This window comes from Pongo abelii, chromosome 7, assembly GCF_028885655.2.
Source record: "Pongo abelii isolate AG06213 chromosome 7, NHGRI_mPonAbe1-v2.0_pri, whole genome shotgun sequence".
NCBI classification, from domain to species: domain Eukaryota; kingdom Metazoa; phylum Chordata; class Mammalia; order Primates; family Hominidae; genus Pongo; species Pongo abelii.
Window position 1 is genome coordinate 101,899,712 of NC_071992.2, and position 24,563 is coordinate 101,924,274.

Sequence of the window (24,563 nt, forward strand, 5' to 3'; positions counted from 1 at the left end):
GCCTCAGGAGTAGTTGGAATTACAGGTGCACGCCACCACGCCCAGCTAACTTTTGTATTTTTTTTTTTAGTAGAGATGGGGTTTCCCCATGTTGGTCAGGCTGGTCTTGAACTCCTGACCTCAAGTGATCCACCCGTCTCAGCCTTTCAAAGTGTTGGGATTACAGGCGTGAGCCACCACACCCATCCGCAGAGTATTTTTCAAGGTTGTGTGTATATGTGGTGTATTTTGTTGGTATCTGCAAGCCCTCCCTAAAAAGTGAAAACCTTAAGGAGAAACCCAAAATGTAAAAGAGACGAAAGAAGGTGCCAGGATTGCTCACAGAACATATTCCTCCTCCTGGTGATGGTTGGAAGGAAGGAGAAAGTGCTTAGGCTTTGGGCTGAGTCAGATCCAAATTCATATCTAATCTTCAATAGCTGCCGTGAGAGAGGCTCTGCAAGCAGTGGTGCCTTCTGCAAAAATACCTGGCATGGATAATTATGGAAACAGTAAAGATTCCTGAGCCGAAGGACAAAATGGTCCTAGTTGTGTGGAAGGAAAAATAATAATCAACATACTAGACAACATTTACAGAATATTACTATATGCCGGGGACTTTATTAGGTTGGAAAGCCAAGTGTTTTACAAGCATTATCTCATTTAACCCTCCTGACAAGTCTTACTCAGCTCTTACCATCACCATTCTAAGGATGAGGAACCTAGAACTTAAGTGCAATAATTTGCCCTGATCACAGATCTAACGAGTGGTGGAGTCACGATTTGAGATAATTGTTAGCAGTAGGCTTCATAAAATTATTTTCTCAGATTTTAGTTGAGTTCAGAAAATCTGACCATGACAGTGACAGAGGGCAGCCCAATTTTATCTGAGTCAGAAAGCTGCCAGGGTTTGTACTTTGGGATTGGGAAACATCTCATATAAAGGCAATGTGCCCAGAATACACTGAGAAATGCTCTAGTTCTAAAAACAGCTGTGAGTCCTTTGGTCAAAGGTTCCTCTCACTGATGATCTCACAGGTTTCTTGTTTCCTAATCATAGCATCTTTTTTTTTTTTTTTTTTTTTTTTTTTTTTTTTTTTTTTTTTTTTTTTTTTGAGACAGTCTCGCTCTCACCCAGGCTGTAGTGCAGTGGCGCAATCTTGGCTCACTGCAAGCTCCGCCTCCCAGGTTCAAGTAATTCTCCTGCTTCAGCCTTCCAAGTAGCTGGGACTACAGGTGCACACCACCGCACCCAGCTAATTTTTGTATTTTTAGTAGAGATGGGGTTTCGCCATGTTAGCCAGACTGGTCTCGAACTCCTGACCTCAGGTGATCTACCCACCTTGGTCTCCCAAAGTGCTGGGATTACAGGCGTGAGCCACCGCGTCTGGCCCTAATCATAGAATCTTCGACATGGAAGGAAACTTAGCATTCATTAATTAAGCAAGCATCCTTATTTCACAACAAACTACTATGTTAAAATATACTGTTTCTAAAACAAAAATAATTACTTAAAATTTTAAATATTTCTAGTTATAAGCAGTATTTTTAAAAATTATGTACAAAAATACAGGTAATCACAAAGCCCTGGGTAGAACATTAACGCAAAATTAGAATTGGAAAGGTGGTTTTGGTAGTATCAGTATTGTTACTAAAGGATATATTTTAATTTATCTACTCTTCCTATTGGCTATACATGCTTTGAATTAGTGCTTTTAGTATCTCTGTCTGGACTCGCTATTACCTAATGGGCATTGAATATTTGTTGAATCAATATAGAATCCTGCATTCAGCAGTACTTTACACAGAGCTAGAAAAATATATCCAGATAACTCAGCAGTTTATATTTTATATAGCACGTGAGAATTGGTTTTATATTGACCATTATGTTAGGGGTAAAACTGGATGTCATGCCTGCAGATACATTTTGTGAGGCCAGCTCAGTGTTTTAAAAATAACTTTTAAAAAATACACTTTAAACCAGGCATAGTAGCTCATGTCTGTAATCCCAGCACTTTGGGAGGCCAAGGCAGAAGGATCACTTGAGGCCAGGAGTTTGAAAAGCCTGGCAAACATAGTGAGACCCTTTCTGTACAAGAGAAAAAATTTAAAAATTAGCCCAGTGTGGTGGTGCATACCTGTAGTTACTGTGGAGTCTGAGGCAGGAGGATTGCTTGAGTCTAGGAGATTGAGGCTGCAGAGCCATGGTCATACCACTGTACCTCAGCTTGAGTGACAGAGTGAGACCCTGTCTCAAAAAAAACCAAAAGCAAACATACAAAAAACACTTTGAAGTCAGGTGTGGTGGCTTGCACCTGTAGTCCCAGTTTCTCAGGAGGCTGAGGCAGGAGGATCACTTAAGTGCAGGAGTTTGATTCACCAGCCTGGGCAACACAGCAAGACCCTGTCTCTTTAAATAAATAAATTAAAAGAAAAAAACATTTTGTCAAGGCTGCATTCTTCCATTAGCCACAGTCTCCAACACTCTTGTATTTAAGCTACTTATCAGAACCCTAAACATATTTACTCTGACTTAGGTGTTTTATCTTCACCTCTACACAAGAACCCTGCAAAACAGGTGTTTATATCTCCATTTTTAAAATTACGGAAATGCAGTGTCAATGAATTAATGCATTTTCCAAAGTTACAAAGGTAAGAGACATGAAAGGGATTCCATTCCAGGTCTATCAGTCTAGCAAGCTAATGATCTCACCACTGTCCTCCTAGTTTATAATAAGGCAAGCAAATCAGAAATATCTGTGGGTCTTCAAAAACCACTCATATTCTTGACCCCTACTTCAGTAGATTCTGATCTAGTTGGCCTTGGAATGGAGCCCATTTGTATTTTTGAAGGCACCCAGGTTATACTGAGGTGCACCTCTGATTTAAAATGTTTAATCAGGGGGCCTCAGCTTGATTACTTGGAGGTGACTTTCACAAATAGTTTCATGAGTTTCTGTTGACAGTTACCTATACAGATAGCATTATCTCCCTGTCAGAGACTAGACAGCACCAAAGCCTAGGTCTTCTGAATGTCCATCCATGATCTGTCCCATCATGTCATGTGATGTCTTGTGACTGGCAACCCTGGCAGCATTCAGCTGCCTCTGTGGACCTTAGAGATTTATTACAATAAGAAATGGTATATGGCCAGGCACAGTGGCTCATTCCTGTAATCCCAGTACTTTGGGAGGCTGAGGTGGGCAGATCACTTGAGGTCAGGAGTTTGAAAACAGCCTAGCCAACATGGTGAAACTCTGTCTCTGCTAAAAGTACAAAAATTAGTGAGGTGTGGGGGCTCACACCTGTAGTCCTAGCTACTTAGGAGGCTGAGGCATGAGAATTGCTTGAACCTGGGAGGTGGAGGTTGCAGTGAGCTGAGATCATGCCCCTGCACTCCAGCCTGGGTGACAGAGCAAGACTCCACCATTTCAAAAGAAGGAGGAGGAGGAGGAGAAGGAGAAGGAGAAGGAGAAGGAGAAAGGAGGAGAAGGAGAGGGGAAGGAGAAAGAAGGAGAAGGAGAAGGAGGAAAGAAAAAAGAATATACAAATGGTGGAAAGGTATCCCACAGTTCTGAAACCCTTTCTCTTATCTCTCTTCCAGTATATCTTGCAAAGTCAAGGGTCTCTCTAGCACCGATGAAATTCCATCAAATGAAGTAACTTCCTGTCCTATTAGGAAATGCCCAAGACAACATTATACAAATGATTAAATCAATTTTAATAGAGACCGTCTAAATTTAAGTTGGTATAATAAATACAATCTTAAGAATTGCACATTTTATGAGATATAATTACTGTACATGTGAAACTTATTTTGAAAATCTGGAATGGATATTTTTAAATACTTAATAGCAGGAAGATCTGCTGGAGGGTTTGTATACTATAATTATACACAGTTGTGTGAAACAAAGGAATGAATGAAATAACATTTTAACGAAGCGACCATTTAATATAAGCCTTGGTTGTTTTATTTTTCCTCCTTCCTATCGAACATTTTCCATCAGTATTTCAACTTCTCATCTCTTCTGAAACCAGGCATCTTTTTAAAAATAATCTCTCAAGCATTCAAAGTATCCCACCCCGGAAGCTGTAAAATTTCTGAATAGAGAATGACCAAGGAAATGTCATCTTCAGTACTTAAACAGTAATGAGTAATCCTAGGTTAAAGTCCTAATTCTCAGATTACTGAGAATCTGAGGTTAAGGACCACACACTGAAAAAATCTTTAAAGATTCATTCCTAAAGGCTAATTAAAGTTTTAAAATATCACAATGACACATAATAAACCATCTACAGCCTTTGTGGTGTGCTGTACATTAGGGTACTGAACACCTTAGTTTACCCAAAGTGTTTCCCAGGACTCAGAACTTGTAGTGTTGATACCAGGAAAGTCCTTGGAAAACCAGATGAGTTGATCACCCTATCACCACATAGTCAAAAAATGAACAATATAACTCTAGCTCACTAAGGGTTTACATTCTGATGCAGCAAGCAAGTCCACAAATGGTGTAAAAGTAAGACAGAATTAAGCCACAGCTATAATAGAAGCTTGAACATTCAATGAGAGGAACCTAGAGGACTGAAACAACGAATTTTGACTTTAAATGATTCTGTAGAGAAAGTAGAATTTTGGCCATTGTTTAAAATTGGCATAGATTGAAAGAATAAGTGAGGCATGAAAGGATTTTGTGTTCGGAGATGACACGGCATCTCAGATATTGCTGGAAACTAGACATGAGTAGGGAGAACAGAGACTTGGGCAAGAGAGTAAAGAGGTTGACCAGGTGAAGGGCTTTGTCACTAAGTCTCTAAGTAAAAGTCACTACAGGAAGGTTTTCAGAAAATACTATCAATTCCATGCTTCTTGTCTGCTGCAGACGATACCCCCTCACTTAATGGTCACCACCCTGTAAGGGCAGAAGTATTTTCTCCCTGGGTGGCCATGTGATAGAGTGGTTGAACACTTCCGCTACCTCTGACTGTGTGGCCAAAGGCGGTTTGACATCTAAGCATTAGTTTCTCATCTAGCCAATGGGAGAGTACCTGTTCTTAGGATTATTGTGCACGTAGTACTTGTTCAATAACTGGCGATTGCTATTATTATGCTGCTTTCCTGGGGCATACTTAAAAATAAAGTGTCCAAGTCCTTGTAGCTGCTAAGTAAAAAGCCTAAGATGTGATATCAAGTCACTCCAAATAGCATTCCAAAAGTGATCATTTTTTTCTTTTTTGCTTATTTGTATGTTTTTACTTTTTAACTCCTGCTTTGCAAAGTGAGGGGGCTGATCTGATGTATATCTTAGGAAGATGATTTTGTTAGTATTATAAAAGATACATGGAGGGGATGGAACTTAAAGCAAAGAAACAATAGAGGAAGCTATTTTAAAAGCTTAGACTGGAACTTTGAATGGTAGAGACAGGAAGGCAGGGAATATGATTAGATTCATTTGAGAGATAGATTTAACAGGATTTAGTATCTTGATTTATGAGGCATGAGGGAAAGCAGACAGTAATTCCTGGGAATTCTAAGTTAAGGAAAGAAAGGATTTGCAAGTAAGGTAAGCGGATTTTATTTTTAGTTCTTATCAAAGAGACTAGGAAGACCATGGTAAATTAGAGGAAATTATAGAAGTAAATAAATCACCCTAAATCTCACCATCAACTGACACATGCCTATACTCTTTTTCTATACATTTTTAAAGAACTAACATTATCATCACTTTAACTTTGAATCTTGGTTTTTCTCTGTATATTATCAGCATTTTCCCCACATCTTTAAATGAGTAAATAGCCTTCCATCTGGTCATGAACATAGATGTGTTGAGTTTTGTGTCTTTCTTTCCCCAAACTTTGTGTAATATTTAATTTGTTGAATTCTAACTTCAACAATCAAATTTCCAATAATATGAAATTGGCTTTTCGACACCACCATGCCCTTGTGATCCTGAGTCTCTGGTCAGAAAAGTTCTTCTGTGGTCTTATAGATTGCACCGTCTTAAAGGCTTTGCACTCAGAGATTCAATGGGAATAGTCAAAGGGGAGCAAGTGCAGGGCAAACACGTCCCTACTGTAGTTGCTGATAAGACCTTCAGTGCTTAAAACTCTCAAGCATTTTGTGAATTGAAAAACACTGGCGCTATTCTGCCAAAGCTATACTTGGTCTCTCTGTAACTGAATGATATTCATTTAATCAGCATAACAGTAAGTGACTACTATGAGTAAAGGCTTATGCGAGACTCTAAGATTAGAAACGAATTGAATATAGACTTTGTTCATTAACCAATGGAAGAGTTACTTAAGATGCAGATTCTAAGATCATGCTTTTAAAAATTATGATTTACTAGCTTCTGGAATGCAGTCAATGAATTTGCTCTTCTAAAAACCCTCCAGGTGACCCTGATACAGGTGAGAAATTCTTACAACCAGTAGATAGACTCTAAACTGGGTCTACAATATACCAACTGTAGGACCCCAAAAAAAGTCCCTTAGTCACTCAAAGCCTTGGTTTCCTCATCTGTAGTACAGGGATCATAATTATATACAATATGGAGTTGTGAGTTTAATTTAAAAACAGAACCAGCTACATATTTTGTGAGGCCCGGGGCAAAATAGAGCTCCTTGTTTAAAATATGTTCAGTGATTTCCAGAGAACAGCAGCAGAGAATTAAACCAAGCATGGAGTCCTGTGTGACTACATAGATCACACTCCCCTGAAACTGGCTGACTGAAAAAATGTATACTTATACAACATATAAATATACCCACACATCCATACACATGCTCAAAAAACGTAGCTAATTTTATTTGTGTATTTGAGTATAATGTTCACCTGTGTGAGTGAGAAAAGGTGGCATGAAGGAGGTGATGCTCAAGCTAAGGCTTGAAAGGCTAAGTGTTTGTAGGTGGACGTGGCTGGAGAGAGGCAAACAGCAGAGAGAACAGAAAACACAGGCCCCACCACTACTGTTGTTGGGTTACTGATGCCACATGCAGCAAAATTAGTGTCTGAGGTTGAGGATGTTAAGGTAATGGATGTGAAAGAGCTTAGGATGACATTGCTACAACAGTTTTGAGTGGGATACGAATCAGGACCAAGGTGGGCATAGTCTTTGCTTTGTGCTTAGGCAACTGTCTGGCAAGGCATCAATCAACCACCAGGAGGCGATATTGATCCCAATAATCTGTTTTCCAAAATACTACTCCTTCCCCAACTGTTTAGTTAAGAGATTTGAGGCTGTCCCATAACCTTCATTTTCAGGATGGAGACTGAAATCCACACTTACCCATTGTCCTAGTTTTATTTTATCTTATTTATTTTTTGATTGAAAATAAGCACGTGTGTTTAAAAAGCGAGAGGTTTTTTACTAAAATGTATTTTGCGCTCACTACACAAGTTAGTACCTTTATAATCACTTTCCTGTATTAAATTTAATCAACTTTCACAGCAACCCTATGGAGTGGTACTAGTATTGTTGGCTTTTTAGAAGTAAGAAAATGGATTGAGTAAAGACTATACTTAAGAATTCATGTCACAGAGCCCAGAGGTAACCACTCAAAACTTTCATGCGTATCTTTCTAAACTTTTTCCTTGTGAAAAATGTTTTCTTATATATGCATGTGTTTAAATTTAAACAAAAATATAAATATGCATAGTTGGGCTTATTGTTTGTTTTAGAACAGTGAGATCATATATGTATTGTCCACAATTTGTCCTTTTAAAATGTAATCTATTATAATTTTTGCATATATACAAATATATTTTATTTAATATATTTTTAATTTATGTATTATTTACTTAATTTAATTAATTAACTTATTTGTTTTTCTGAGACAGAGTCTCACTCTGTCACCCAGGCTAGAGTGCAGCTGTGTGATCTCGGCTCACTGCAACCTCTACCTCCTGAGTTTTAGTGATTCTCCTGCCTCAGCCTCCTCAGTAGCTGGGATTATAGGCATGCACCATCATGACCAGCTAATTTTTGTATTTTTTTAGAGACTGGGTTTTGCCATGTTGGCAAGGCTGGTCTCGAACTCCTGACCTCAAGTGATCCACCTGCCTCAGCCTCCCAAAGTGCTGGGATTATAGACGTGAGCCACCGTGCTCAGCCTATATATATATATATATATCCTTTTGTATATAGTATAAAGTTCAGGTGTACATGTGCAGGATGTGCAGGTTTGTTACTTAAGTAAACGTGTGCCTTGGTGGTTTGCTGCACAGATCATCCCATCACCTAGGTATTAAGCCCAGCATCCATTAGCTATTCTTCCTGATGCTCTCCCTCTCCCACTCCCCTATAGTTATTTATTATCTGTAAATAACTATGTTTGAAATGAACATGTAAAATGACTTACTCAAGAGCACACAGCTCTACAGTGGCAGAATTAGCACTGGAATCCAAGCCTTATGTCACACTAAATATGTATTAAATATTTGTGAATGAATGAGCTAACTAGACCTTATGTTTATCACTGCTACTGCTAATGTATATAGAAAATTAATTTCACCCCAGGATAAATATAAATACAGAAATCTAGAAAGAAAAAAGATATCACCTCTAGCTGGAGACATTTTAAAAGCTTCATGAAAAATATGATACTTTAATATGGCCTTAAAGGATTGGTAAGGGAGGGAAACTTTATACATCTGGAGAAGAGTAGGAACCAAGACATTAATGTAGAAAAGGACAAGTTAAGTTTGAAGAATTTTTAATCTAAACAGTTGGGTTAGACCAAGATTGTAGAGAATCTTAAATACTGAAGAGGTTTCTTAAAATTCCAGGGCAACCAAGGGCTTGGGAAATGCAAAGTGATCAGCATTCTTGTTCTAAAATATGCTATTATGGCAATGCTGACTTCTAAGTAACTTTTCAGTATTTTATTTTGCTACAAGGAAAAACAAGTGTGACAGCAAAATTGTTTGCTTTTTCAAATTATTTTAATTTTCACTTCCTCTATTTAAAAAAGGGAAGCTTCAGAGAAGGAAGAAATGTTACCAAAAATGTGAAATTTTAAGAGAGAGAAGAATGTTTATGGGGATATTCTAAATTCAGCTGACTAGGAAATCACGCAATATGACAGGGTTGCCCCATGTGAGCATATGTGGTTAGTGCTGGATTGAATAAATCCACAGTATAACAAAAAATGTTTACCAATGTAATCAAGGAAAATTTTCATTTGAAAATTCATACATTGAAAAATTGTGAAATATATTTGGTGTACTTTTATAAATTATTTAATTCCTCAATGAAACTAGTAAATGAAAGGTGCCTTTCACACACACACACCAATCCTTTCCATGAACAATGACCCCTGAAATGCTTTTTTTTTTTTTTAATTGAGACAGGGTCTCACTCTGTCACCCAGGCTGCAGTGCAGTGGTGTGATCTTGGCTCACTGCAACCTCAACCTCCTGAGTAGCTGGTACTACAGGCACGCACCACCACACCCAGCTAATTTCTGTCTTTTTTGTAGAGAGGCGGCTTTGCCATGTTGCCCAGGCTGATCTCAAACTCCTGAGCTCAAGCGAGCTTCCTACCTCAGCTTCCCAAAGTGCTAAGATTACAGGAATGAGCCACAGCTTCCAGCCTGAACATGCATTTTATGTCCCTATCCTTGTACATTCTCTATGTATAATTGTTACCTAGCCAACATCTCACATAGTTCTAGTCACCTAAAACAAAATGGTTGTCATTAAGAATTTGATTACATGTTGCAGATGAAGGATGTGGATCTGGCCTCCTAGGTAGAAAGGAAACCTGTAGCAATCAAGGCCTGATACAAGGATGTGGCTTTCTGGGCCAGGAACAGTGGCTCATGTCTGTAATCTCAGCACTTTGGAAGGCCATGGTGGAAAGATCACTTGAGCCGAGCAATTAGAGGTTGTGGTGAGCTATGATGGCGCCAGTTGGGTTTGGATGACAGAGAAAGACCCTGTCTCTAAAAAAATAAAATAAAGCCAGGCAGTGGCTCATGCCTGTAATCCCAGCTCTTTGGGAGGCTGAGGCAGTCGGAGACCAGCCTGGCCAACATGGTGAAACCCTCATCTCTATGAAAAATACAAAAAATTAGCCGGGCATGGTGGTGGGTGCCTGTAATCCCAGCTACTCGGGAGGCTGAGGCAGGAGAATCACTTGAACCTGGGAGGTGGAGGTTGCAGTGAGCCAAGATCACACCATTGCACTCCGGCCTGGGCAACAAGAGTGAAACTCTGTCTCAAAATAAATAAATAAACAAACAAACAATAAAAGGGATGTGGCTCCTGTGATCAAGCCAAATATTAGTCACAATGTGTGTAGACAGTGAAGCTGTTGTCATCACCAAGTTAAATGTTCTCTCAGACCCAAAGGACAAAGTTCAGACTGAGTTGAGGTGCCTCCATCTAGCAAAGGGGCTCAGGTGTCTTTATAGGAAAGCTGTTATCAGTTTTGACAAACAGTTGGCAAGCAATGATTTGAGATTACTGATTACATTTCCAAAGAGGTAATATTGAACTTTTTGAAGTTCAGATAACTTAAACGAAACATCATATAAAATAATGACCACACAAAGACAGCTCTGGGGTTACAAGATACAAAACAAGATGGTAATAGGTTTTATGAAATAGGTGTAAATCAGACTTGAGGGCTAGTATCTCAACACTATTGAGTAATACGATTTACGGTCTTCTTTTTTGGTGTCCCAGCCTTCCAAATGACTGTATCACTCAGCTTCTTGTCTTCACACCACAACTGACATGATAATCTCTTATTATCTAAGAGCAATAGGTAAATTTAGAAAGAACTCTCTTGGCTAAAACTAAATCCAAAACTACGGAGATGAAGAAAGCTCAGGCTTACCTCAACTAAACTTTTCAAATGTTTTACATTAAAGATGATGTGGCTTATAATTTCCAGCAAAGTCCAGTTTACAGGAAAATATCTTCTTCTAACAGTGTATGTCCTCCTTTATCCAAGGCACTCTACAAGAGCTTTCATATGTGTTACTAAGCCTGATGCCAACCATTCAAATTTGAATGAATATTTTCATTTCAAAACTGAAGAAATGGAACTCTTAGGGTTTTGAAGTTGCAGAACTGGGCTTAAATCAGGTTTATCTATTTCAAAGCTTGGGCTCCTTCTACTGTGACAACTTCTTTATGATTTACACACTGCTTTCCTACGTGTAATTTGATTTAGTGTGCACAGAGACCCTGTGAAGACAGTCATTGTCTATGTCTTCTCACCCCATGATGCCAAGTTTGTTGAAAACAATCATCTGGCCAGTCATGGTGGCTCATGCCTGTAATCCCAGCACTTTGGGAGGCTGAGTTGGGAGGATTGCCTGAGCCCAGGAGTTTGAGACCAGCCTAGGCAACACAGGGAGACCCTGTCTCTACAAAAAAAGGAAAAAATTGGCCAGGCACAGTGTCTCATGCCTGTAATCCCTGCACTTTGGGAGTCCGAGGCTTGCAGATCACCTGAGGTCAGGAATTCGAGACCAGTCTGGCCAACATGGTGAAACCCCGTCTCTACAAAAATACAAAAATTTGCTGGGCGTGGTGGTGTGTGCCTATAATCCCAGCTACTCAGGAGGCTGAGGCAGGAGAATTGCTTGAACCCAGGAGGCGGAGGTTGCAGTGAGCTGAGATCACGCCACTGCACTCCAGCCTGGGCGACAGAGTGAGACTCTGTCTCAGAAAAAAAAAAAAAAGGGAAAAAAATTGACCAGGCATGATGGTGCATGTCTGTAGCCACAGTTACTCTGGAGGCTGAGGTGGGAGGATTGCTTGAGCCCAGGAGGTCGAGGCTGCAGTGATCTGTGATTGTACCACAGCACTCCAGCCTGGGTCACAAAGAGAGACCCTGTCTCAAAAAGAGAAAAAAAAAAAAAAAAAGAAAAGAAAAAAGAAAATAATAATCTATACTTCTCTATTTTCTCACTTATTTCCTCATCCCACTTCGGTCTTATTTCCTTCCCCATCAGGTCACCAAAAGCCATTCTAATAGCTAAGTCCCGTGGATATTTTTTCAGCTGTTTCCTAATTCACCATGGCATTTACCGTTGTTGCCTTGCCCCATTCATTTTGTGACAACTCTTAGTGCTCTTTCTTACCATATTCACTCTTTCTCCTTCTTCCTTGCAATATTCTCCTTCCTATCCCTTAAGAACCAAGGAAATAATACAGTATGGACTTTAATTAATAACAATATGTTAATATCGATTCATTAATTATAACAAATGTGCCATACTATTTTAAGATGTTAATAAGAAGAAACTGGGTATGTGGTAAATGGAAACTCTCTGTACCATCATCTCAATTTTTTCTGTGAATCTAAAATTATTCTAAAAATTAAATTATGTTAAAAATAATTTTACAAAACAGAGTTTTTCTAATCTCAGGGTGTGCAATGCTTAAGAGACAGACAGGAAAAACAAAACAACGAATGAGCTAAATAGAAAAAGAAAACGACAGGCCTGGGAGATAGGGCAACCATAAGACAAATTATCACAGAATTCAAGTTCCAGGAATGAGGAGGAAGGTGTCCTGGAGGGGTGTTTACACTCATCAAATACCATTGCAGATCCTGGCAGGCGCAGCCTGAAAAGCACTCCGTCCCCAGAGTGAAGCCGTCCTTCTTGCTGCTACTTGAGAGGAAGAATAATATGCCCAGCTGCCTGCCTCTGTCCTCTTCCCCATGTGCTCTATGGGGAAGCCTCGGAGCATGTCTGCTGGCCATAACGACCCCCCACCCCAGTTCTTCCCCTTTCGATTCTGTTCTCAAGGTCTGGGTTTATCTCCATCTCTGCTCACTCGGACTCAGTACTCATAAGCACATCAGAAATCTTAACTCTTCCCTTCTCTACCTCAGAGACCCTTTGGATTTTATCTTAGAGACAAATAACAGTGTGGCCAGCGGTTCTTTGTCATATAGTGTCCAATGTCCCTTCTGTCCCCTTAGATCAGTGATCACCATCCTTTAATCATATACCTCAATCATTAAAACACAAGACCAACATAATATGATAACATATTTAATTATATATTATATGTATTTTTCTAATATGTCAATTTTATATTTATTTATTTATTTATTTATTTTGTGTGGGGGGTAGGGGGAACACAGTCTCACTCTGTCTCCAGGCTGGAGTTTAGTGGTGCAATCTCAGTTTACTGCAACCTCTGCCTCCTGATTTCAAGCGATCCTCCTGCCTCACCCTCCGCAGTAGCTGAGACTACAGGCACACACCAACACGCTCAGCTAATTTTTGTATTTTTTAGTAGAGACAGGGTTTCACCATGTTGGCCAGGATGGTCTCGATCTCTTGACCTCGTGATCTGCCCACCTCAGCCTCCCAAAATGCTGGGATTACAGGTGTAAGCCACGGCACCCAGCCATTTTTATTTATTTATTTCTGAGATGGAGTTTCACTCTGTTGCCCAGGCTGGAGTGCAGTGATGCGATTTCAGCTCACTGCAACCTCTGCCTCCCAGGTTCAAGTGATTCTCCTGCCTCAGCCTCCCGAGTACCTGGGATTACAGGCACCTGTCATCATGCCCAGCTAATTTTTGTATTTTTAATAGCGATGGGGTTTTACCATGTTGGCCAGGCTGGTCTCGAACTCCTGACCTCAGGTGATTTGCCCACCTCGGACTCCCAAAGTGCTGAGATTACAAGTGGGAGCCACTGCACCCAGCCTTATGTCCATTTAAAAACATATGCAAAAATTGAAATTTAAAAAAGAAAGAAATTAAAACCTATCTTAGTGAATAATTTTGAACGTTCTATAGGACAGCAACCTTTCCACTGTTATACATGTCCCCCTAGGTCTACAGGATGCTTTCCAAGGGTTATGGAGACAGGAGTGATTATAAGATGACTACTTTCCAGATCCTGAGTGCCTATATGTATACATACTAAAACTACCTAAGAGTACTTGAAGTCAGAACACTGTGCTGGGTTCCCCTTATCACCTCCTTATCACAACTGTTCTTTTTCCACCATCCTTTTACACCATACTGTGATGTATAGCCCTGAGGTATAAAAAGCTTTAGGGCACTAAACAAACCACAGGACCATTTGAAATGTTAGTGTGTTGTTTTTTTAATTGATACATAACATTTTCCATACTTATGGTGTCCATGCAATTTTTTTTTACAGTTATAGAATGTGTAATGATCAGGTCAGGGTATTTGAGGAGTCTATGACTTTGAGTATTTGTCATTCTGTGTTGGGAACCATCAGTCTATTTTGTAATATGTCATACATTGTTGTTAACTATAGTCACTCTGCTCTTCTAACTATAGAACTTATACCTTTTATCTAACTGTATATTTATACCTTTTAATCTACTTCTCCTCATCTCCCCCTCCCTACCACCCACCATTCCTAGCCTCTATTATCTGTCATTCTACTCATTACCTTTATGAGATCAACTTTTTTAGTTCCCACATGTGAGTGAGTGCATATGATATTTGGCTTTCTGTGCCTGGTTTATTTTACTTAACATAATGACCTGCAATTCCATCCATGTTGCTGCAAATGACATATTATTCTTTTTATGGCAGAATAGTATTCTATTGTGTATCTGTACCATACTTTCTTTACCCATTCATCTGTTGATGGATGCTTAGGTTAATTCCATATCTTTGTTATCGTGAACAGTGCTGCAATAAACATGTGAGTGCAGGTATCCCTTTGACATACTGATTTATTTTCTTTAGTATAGATACCCAGTAGTGGGATTGCTGGATTGTATGGTGTTTCTGTTTTTAGTTTTTTGAGATATCTTCATACTGTTTTCCACAGTACTTGTACTAATTGAAATTTCTACCAATGGTGTATAAGAATCTCCTTTTCTCCACATCCTCTCCAGCATATTTTATCGTTTATCTTTTTAATACTGTCCATTCTAAATGGGGTAAGATGCTATCTTATTGTGGTTGAAGTATTGGCGTCTTGGAGGACACTAACGACTAAAAGGTAGAGAGAAGAAGACTGATTGGCTAAGAAACTTGAGACCCAGGGAATGACCTGGTTTTGAGTTTCTTGGGTTTTCCTTCGGGTTGCCTCATATACTCCTAACTGGATGCTAGAGAATCTTACAGCCCAGAAAGCCAATGGGCACATACGAAAACGCCCCCAAGGAAAACCTGTTCTCTTTAGCCAAAGGACCAGGAAAGGGGCAGCTTCACAAGCAGAAAGTCTTTTTTTTTTTTGAGATGGAGTCTCGCTCTGTCACCAGGCTGGAGTGCAGTGGCACCATCTTGGCTCACTGCAACCTCCGCCTCCCGGGTTCAAGCTATTCTCCTGCCTCAGCCTCCTGAGTAGCCAGGACTACAGGCGCCCACCACCACGCCCTGCTAATTTTTGTATTTTTAGTAGAGACAAGGTTTAACCATATTGGCCAGGCTGGTCTTGAACTCCTGACCTTGTGATCCGCCCACCTCAGCCTCCCAAAGTGCTGGGATTACAGGCATGATTCACCGCGCCTGGCCACAAGCAGAAAATCTTCAGATAATAATGGCTCTACTCTAACCAAGTGCCATGGGAAAGACTGCAACCCCACCCCTGTCAGCAAAGGCTCAGTGGGAACCCAGATGTCTACCCTTATCCATCTGTAAGTGGGGTCAGAGAGGGCTGAGCGGGAAGCTGGGCCTTTGACCACCTCCCAGCAGTAATGAGCCCTCTTTTTAGCCTTGGTGTCAATAGAGGCCACATGCAGAGTAGTAATAAATCCCAGAAGGAGAGGAGAAAAAAAGAAAAGTTGAAAAAGCATTTAAAGAAATAATGGCTGAAAATTCCCCCCATTTGGCAAAAGACACACACCGACTGATTCAAAAAGCTAAGTGAAACCCCAAACAGGAAAAATCCAATGAAATCCAGGCCAAGACATGTCATAATCAAACTTCTGAAAGAAAAAAAGACAAAACAAATCTTGAAAGCTATGGGAAATGACACCTTACCAATAAGAGAGAAGCAATTTGAACCATAGCAGATTTCTCATTAGGCACCTCATGGAGCCAGAAGCAAGCAGTGTAGTATTTTTCAAGCACTAAAGACAAGAAAAAAAAAATAGCATTTTGTATTCAGTGAAAATCCTTCAGGAATGAAGGGGAAATCAAGACATTCTAAGATGAAGGAAACCTAGGAGATTTTGTCACCAGCAGACCTACTCTAAAAGAATGGCTAAACAAAGCTTTTGAAACACAAAGGAAATGATAAAAAGAGTAATCTTGAAACAACAGGAAAAAAGAAAGAACAACAGAGTGGAGAAAAATATGGGTAAATACAATATACTGTTTCCCCTCTTGAGTTTTCTAAATTGTATTTGACAGTTGAAGCAAAAATCATTACACTGTCTGATGTGGTTCTTGATGTATATAGAGGAAATATAAGTTATAAACAGGAAAGGAAAAGACACTTAAAAAGAAGTAAAGTTTTTAACACTGCACTAAAATTAGGACAGCTACTCTGAAAAATAGTCTTGCAGTTTCTTAAAAAACTAAACATACTCTTACTATGCCACTCAGCAACTGCACCTCAGGGCATTTATCCAAGAATAATAAAACTTATTTTAATATAAAAATCAGCACACAGATGTTCTTAGCAGTTGTTATTTGTAATAGCCAAAAACTAGAAAAAAACCACAAATGTCCATCAATAGGTGAATGGTTAAATACACTGTGGTATATCAATACCATGGAATACTACTCACCGATAAAAAGGAACAAACTGTTTACATGCAACAGCTTGAATGTATTACATGTATCTCAAGAACACTGAGAGGAGTTAAAATAGCCAGTCTCAAAATGTCACATATTATCTGCTGCCAGTTATATATTATTCAGAAAATGGCAAAATTATAGAGTGGGAGAACTGATTCGCATTTTCTAGGCATTGGGGGGAGTGGGAGAACTGATTCGCATTTTCTAGGCATTGGGGGTGGTGGGTGGGAAAGGGTGGGTGTGACAATGAAGAGGTAATACCCTGGAGAGCTTCTTCACTGAACTGTGTTTTTCTTAGAAGGTGTTTCTCTTTTTCTGTCTCATGCCAGAGTGCTTAGTGAATGACAGTCATTTCTCAGCTGTTGCTAATGACACTGAAGTACTAAAATTTTTATTCAGAGAAGAGTAATTCCTCTAACTTATCAAATTATGGCTTTATATTATTTGACCTCTTAGCAACTGTTATAGCAGCAGAATGTGGTAGTTATCATACAGAAAATATATTATAGTTATCTTTGAGATCCTTAAATAAGCTAGGGAGCAGGAGGAGAAAGAATAGCTCTAAGATCAAATGGAAATGTTAAAATATCATCTGGCTTGAGCTCTTTTATCTGAACCTACTAGGGAGCCAGCACTTTGATTTTAGGGACCCAACTCTGCTGCTTGCCAGCACTGTGATCTTGGGTAAGGTATTTAGTACTGCTAAGCCTCAGTTTTCCTTAATAATGGTTCTTACAGCATTGAGTTGTGAAGCTTGAGTGAGACTGTGCATATAATTACTGCCACATAGTAAAAACCTCAAAAAGAATCAGCATTTAAAAATTTTTTAATATCCTAAAATTTTTGAAATTGAGTAATTTGCTCATCACAGTTTTAGGTGACTATGATTTTTACAGGTGTCAAAGGGCATTTGTCTAGACCATGAGTAGGAGAAAAATTAACCTAACTGAATGGGTGGCTCTGTCACTACTTATGAGGATAATTATCTAAAACAGGGGTTTGAACTAGGTAAACACCCTGATGTCTTTTTGTTCAAAAATTACTCAGGCAATGTCAGCAATTATTTGCTTCCCAACCACTGCATGCATGACCCCCTGGAGATCTACAAAGATTATAGTCTGGAGAAAGTAAACTGTCGTCTGGTTACATTACGTCTCTGTCACCCCAACAGCGAATGATAATTATATACCTGGTACCTATGTGTGATGGAGATGAGAGAGGGGACAGGAAAGAGACACCCCTGGCCCTCATTGTGGACCAAGCCCTGGGTTCTCAGTGTTTCTGAGTAACACTGCAAGAACTGGTGTTCCTGTTCCATTTTAGAAACAAGGCCACTCAGTAAGAGTTGAAATAAAATTGAACCCCATCTATAAAGCCCTTGCTCATTGCAATATAGAGCTTAGCCTGTCTATTAGTAAAAAAGTAAAAATAAAAATCCTGAATACACACACATGCACACACTGTAGAGGCAGGTCTGGGTGTTATATGCAGGCTGCATCCTGCTCACACCATTGGCACTGGTCGCCGTCAACGTTGCTCTAATAGTCCTCTGCTAATTGGGAATGTTCGCAGCTCAGATGCTTTTACATTGCAGGGGGGTTGTGGGGAACAACTAATTGTCTGGAGTCTGCTAAGGATTATTAAGTACTAGCAATTGCCCTCTGAGGTAATTGTTTTGAGCCATAAAGGGACAGTTAAATAAGCACTTCCATTTTAATATCATTTTGAAGACATAAAAAGGATTCTAAAATTCCATAATGTCTAAATTTGGTACTGCTGTTCAGGAGGTGAAGAAACTTTATAGTCATGTGCTTTTTATAAAGGGATAATTGCCTGCTTCAAAATCTTCTTTAGTTAGAATTTTTGGGGGTAAGCTGTAGAAGCTCCACAATGAGGAGACCCCCTTTTCCAGCCAGAAATGAATTCCTTGCCCAGGAAGTCTGTCCCCCATGCAGCCAGACTCTGGTGACAATGTTTCTAAGTGTTCAGGTAAATTTTCATCCAGTAAAAAGGTATCATTTTTCAAGTGTATCTCACAACGGTGGCTAAGCTTCCCATCACTGTGAAACCTCGAGGACTAGGTTTGCATTGTCCCTTCCTCTTGATCTGCGACCTCGCCTTGTCAACTGCCTCCTCCCCCTCAGCACTTAAATATCTTTATTCTCTTCCTCCCACCCTTAAAGGACACATATTAAAACTAAAAATAGAAAGCTTCCTTGGCCCCTGTATCTCCATATATCTGGTTTTCTCTTCCTGCAAGGTCAGCTTGCAGCATGAACTCCATTCTTTAAGCCTCCATGTCCCGTTAATTTCAGACACACAATGGCCAGTCTTCCGCCATCCTCTTCTCCCTTTCCCTTGCACAGACACACTCCACTGACAGTGTTTTCACTGCATTCTCTGATGACCCCTTAGTTGCTGTACCCTACAGATGCCTACTTCCAGGTCTCAACTTACATGTGGACTTTGACTCTCCAATCACTTCTTAGAACTCTCTAGAACTTCCTAAAATTCTCTCCCCTGATTCTCCTTCCCCCATCTAGTCATCCCTCTGAATTTCCTTCAAGGTCCTTAAAAGCTGGGGTTCCCCAAAGTTCCCAAGAAAGAACTCTCTACATGCATTCTACGATGTGATCCTACTTGCTCCCAAGACTTCGGCTTCCACCTTTAAACTAACCCCTCCTGACCCACTTGCCCAAATGTCTCAAATCAGCAGCTGTCTTCAGGACACACACTTCTTAGGCTTACTTGACATCTCCTCTTGGTTACCTCCTGGTTACCTTAAACTCATTCCATCTAAAACATCTGCACCCACTGCAACCTCCTCTTCCCCTAATGCTCTCATCTCAATAAATGGCTCTATAGCCTAACTGTCAAGCCCAGAAATCTACACATCACCCCAACAACTAAAAGCATATAATGTGAGGGTTCAGAGGAAGATTTCAGAAGCAGACTGCCTGAGTCTGAGTCTCAGCTCTCCTACTTGTCAGCTGTGTGTGTCACCATGGGTTATATTTTCACCTCTCTGGGCCTCTGGTTTCTTGTCTTTAAAATGGAGATAATAATACGACATACCTCACAGTGTTGCAGCTATGGTTTGAAAAGATAACTTTTTGTAAAGCGCCTCACTGTATAGGTGTTTGTTTACCTTTTCTCCTGTTTTAATATTTACATAGGTCATAATATTCCCTTCAGTGTAAGGGCAGTCAGTATCCTCCGTTGCCCTTAACATTCAAGTTCCTCATCTTGTCTTTTGGGACCCAGCATGCTCAGCCCCAGCCCCAGCTCCAGTGCTCAGCCCAGGCAAGGGAAACACCCTGAGTATCGTTGTGTTCCCATCTCTGGGGCTTTTCAAATGTTCTCCCTTCTGCCTTGAAACGTGCTTTTCCCCAGTTCCCAGCCCCTTTTGGCCGGCCAGCTCCTACTAATTCTTCAAGTTTCTACTTGACTGTTATTTCTCTAGCAAGTCTAATTCCAGGACTGGTTTAGTGTCCAGCTGTGATTCTCCACACCACCCTATAATTTATTTTGCATAGCATGTATGCCCTATTGTGATTTGTTGTAAATGATTCTTTGTCCATTTCCTCACTTAAGCTGTATTCTCTGTAAAGGAAGGCCCTAGGTCTCATTTAGTTCTCAACCTCATTGCTTGGAATATCCTAGGTGCTGACTACATGAGTGAACCAGGACATGCACCCAGGGTATCCCGAGTAGAGCTTATATCAAATAAAGAAATCACATAAAAATGATTAAAATATGAATTAATATGAATTAATAAACTCTGGGATGTGAGGAAGGTGGCCTAGAAAATTCACAATGTGATCTCATGTGAGGACAGAATTACACAGTATTTTTTAGAATTAAATTTTGAATCCTCAGTGATAGGCTTCATTGCAGTTTCAAATATAGTAGTCAGTTTTTAAAATAGAGTAAGATGCTCCAGGTCTGTGTTTTTCAACTTTTCAAGCCCTTTGTCCATTCTGATAAACCAAACAAGTTCACACCCTCACCCCTCCATCACATTTGAGAATGACTGTGGAGGGGCTTCTTCCGCATATTCCCACCAGCCAAGGTTTTATTTAGTTAGTTGTTAGAATATTGAATATGCTTTTTCATGGCCAGGTGCAGGCACAGTGGCTCATGCCTATAATTCCAGAATTTTGGGAGGCTAAGGCGGGCAGATCACTTGATGTCAGGAGTTCGAGATCAGCCTGGCCAACATGGTGAAACCCTGTATCTACTAAAAGTAAAAAATTAGCTGGGTATGGTGGTGAGAGCTTGTAATCCCAGCTACTCAGGAAGCTGAGGCAGGAGAAAATCACTTGAACCCGGGAGGCGGAGGTTGCAGTAAGCCAAGGTTGGGCCACTGCACTCCAGTCATGGTGACAGAGAGAGACTCTGTCTCAAAAAAAAAAAAAAAAAGAATATTGAATATGCTTTTTCAATTTATGACAGTCTCAGAGGTCATATATTTTTCTCCACATCTCCTAAACCCTAGTGTTTAAAATAAAAAGAGACTCATGTATTTTCTGAATGAAAATACCTAATGTACCTAAACAGTGTGTGTTTTTTACTTGTGGGATGCTTCTTATCCTTTTGCAGCTGTCCTCTAATGATTGAGTTGTCTTCTAAACCAGGTGCAGTTACATGATAGACAATGTGATTCTGCTGATGAATGGTGCATTGCAGAAAAAATCTGTGAAAGAAATTCTGGGGAAGTGCCACCCCTTGGGCCGTTTCACAGAAATGGAAGCTGTCAACATTGCAGAGACACCTTCAGATCTTTTTAATGCCATTCTGATCGAAACGCCATTAGGTAGGAACACTTAGGTAATTTTGTAGCTGCTTGTAAATGTTATCACAGTCATTAGAAAATGTACTATTTTTTCTTCCCTGTGGTCCAAAAGAAAATGTACTTTGATTTCACAATTTTTTTTCCATGAATACAGTAGCATACCATGCAGATTCCTGGAAGTGGCAGAGACATTAAGGAATTATCTAGTTCAGCTCCCTCATTTTTCAAATCAGGACAAATGAAGAAACCTGCTCAGATCACATGTGAACCATTTGTAGTAGAGAAGGAACTGGAGCTCATCTCTCAACCTTCAAACCTTTCACTTTATACCAGGTCATAGCAAATAAATAATAGAACTTGTCATTCTTCAAGAAAAATGTAATTTTCTAGCTTGGTTTTATAGAATTAGTTTCTTGTCCTTCCATTTAAATTTCTGTCTAGATAAGGTTGCATATAGGAAGGATTTTCTTTCGGAAAGTTTAAAAATGTCATTTTTCTGAGATGGCTCAAGAGTATCTGTCAAGTTATCAGAAGCAATGATGAAATGATTGTTAATTTCATTACAATTTGGCACTAACAAGAGTTGTAGTATTCAAAATGCTAAAGAGATAATTGTATAAGCATCATTATCTAATATTTTCAGGAAATCTGGATAGTAGCAATTCACTATTGATCATTTGTCAAAATACTTGCTGTTTAAGATAGATATTTTAAAAAGGAAAAAAAAAATATTTGTGTCATCATTAAGCACCCGATACTGAGATAGCAGGCTGGTCGAGAGAGGTTGAGACTGCAATCAGACAACCATGAGCATGAAACCAGGCTCTGCCCAGTCCCAGCAAGGTGACTAGGAGCAATTCAATTCACCCCAGTTTCCTCATTTTGGAAATAATCGTATCTTTTTATAACAGAGTTTTAAAAATAAAACACACTTTTAAGTACAACTCAATGTTTGGCGCATACTAAAGTTGCAAATAATAAATATTATTATTAGATAGTGAAGGAGGGGGGACTTCAAAAAAAAGCCTTAAGTGAATAGCTCCAAGGTGTTGTGAAGATTAAATGAAAGTATATTCAGTGTGCAGTGTAGTGAGTGAGGTTTCGGGCAGCAGTCCCCAACCTTTAGGGCAACAGGGACTGGTTTCATGGAAGACAACTTTTCCACGATGGGAGAGAGGGGATGGTTTCAGGATGATTCAAACACATTACATTTATTGAGCACATTATTTCTATAATTATTACACTGTAATATATGATGAAATAATGATACAACTCACCATAATGTAAAACCAGTGGGAGCCCTGAGCTTCTTTTCCTGCAACTAGACAGTCCAATCTGTGGGTGATGGGAGACAGTGACAGATCATCAGGCATTAGACTCTCATAAGTAGCATGCAACCTAGATCCCTCAGATGCACAGTTCACAATAGGGTTTGCTCTCCTATGAGAATCTAATGCTGCTGTTGATCTGACAGGAGGGGGAGCTCAGGTGTTAATGCAAGCAGTGGGGAGCGGTTGTAATTACAGTTGAAGCCACTCTCTGGCCCACTGTTCGCCTCAGCTGTGTGGCTCAGTTCCTAACAGGCCACGGACTGGTGTTGGTCTGTGGCCTGGGGGTTAGGGACCCCTAGTTTAGGGCTTACACATGATAAATGCTCAAAAAGTAATAACTGCTTTCATCCTCATTACTATTAGCCCTATTTAGTGGAGTGTATGGATTGCAACTCTGCAGTGTTCTTGTCAGGAGTGAGCAGAGGGTGGTGTGTTCAGGATACATTTTCTACAGTTTATAATCTTCTTTAAGATTCATTTTTTGGCATGGCAATTTCTGCTTTCAGCTCCATTCTTTCAGGACTGCATGTCTGAAAATGCTCTAAATGAACTGAATATTGAATTGCTACGCAATAAACTATACAAGGTAATGGTTTTCCCAAATATTGTGTTTTTCTTGATTACACAATATATTGTGACTAGAGTTCTCTATTAAAACTTACTTTACTCATTAACCAACTTCTGCAGTTATGAAACTGTGCATATTTGGAATATAGCTTTTATAGTTCTGGCCTGTCCTCTAGTTAAATGCATGCATGTCAGCTTCCCCTAGCCAGCAAGATATTTGAAAGGAAATAACATGCCCTATTCTTCCATATTCCTAGCTCCTTGCGTGGTACCTGGAACATAAAAGGTGTTTGGATGAACATAAAAGGTGAATAAGTGGGATGAACAATATCAATCAATTTAAAGCAACCAGCATACATAAACCTTCTGTTATGTAATGTTCATCTCTGTCCTCAATCCTGTTAGTATCCCTGAATCTCATAGCTAATCACACAATTTTAATCTACAGTGTGCAGCATACCAGAATGGACAATTTGTGTACACTGCATCATAGGTACCACTTTGCATAATCTGACTGTCTGTCCGGGCTGTGCTGCCACCATTTGAGTAGCTGTATATACTTTAGGCTGAGCAAAATCTGTCCATTTTTAGTCAAATAACCATAGCCTCTTTGGACACTCACACACAGTAACTGAATAATACGGCCATGCCATATATATGGCATGCTGTGTTCAAACATGTGGTCCTTTCAAAAGCGTTGTATTGCAGGCAGTGTTCCTTTTGGTAAACTGACTTATGGGCCTAGAGGAGGCGTCCTTGAGATATAACTAACAGAAGGCACCATTCTAAGTAATTTATAGGCCTTAACTCACTAATCCACTTGGCAAAAATATGATGTTTATGCTATCTCCATTCCTCAGAGGAGAAAACTGAGGCTTGGAGAGCCAAGGTTTCTTTGGAAGAAGTCAGTTAGCTAAAACGTATTAGAGCTGGGATCCAAACTCAGACAGTCTGACCCTACAGCCTTTCCCATATAGCTCCATGCTCAAAGCCATCCCAAATGTGCCTCTACAAGAGACTAAATGTCAGCATAGGGCTGAATCTAAAATTATTCACTGATCTCAGAAAAGAACTTGGCACTCTTGTTAAAATAGCAAGAATTAACCATATGAAATAATCCAAAACCATGCAAAAAAAGTGCTTGTTAAGTAATTATAAGTTATGATAAATGCAGTTTTGT

At 39.7% G+C, this 24,563-nt stretch overlaps 1 protein-coding gene across 1 annotated transcript in view; it reads left to right on the forward strand.

Annotated features, from left to right (window-relative positions):
• ATP6V0D2 (ATPase H+ transporting V0 subunit d2) overlaps nucleotides 1–24,563 on the forward strand; it is a 54,304-nt gene that overhangs the window by 19,535 nt on the left and 10,206 nt on the right. Inside the window, 2 exon segments of the mRNA NM_001132906.2 lie at nucleotides 21,328–21,506; nucleotides 23,323–23,402. Of these exon segments, the coding sequence (NP_001126378.1) occupies nucleotides 21,328–21,506; nucleotides 23,323–23,402 (259 nt within the window).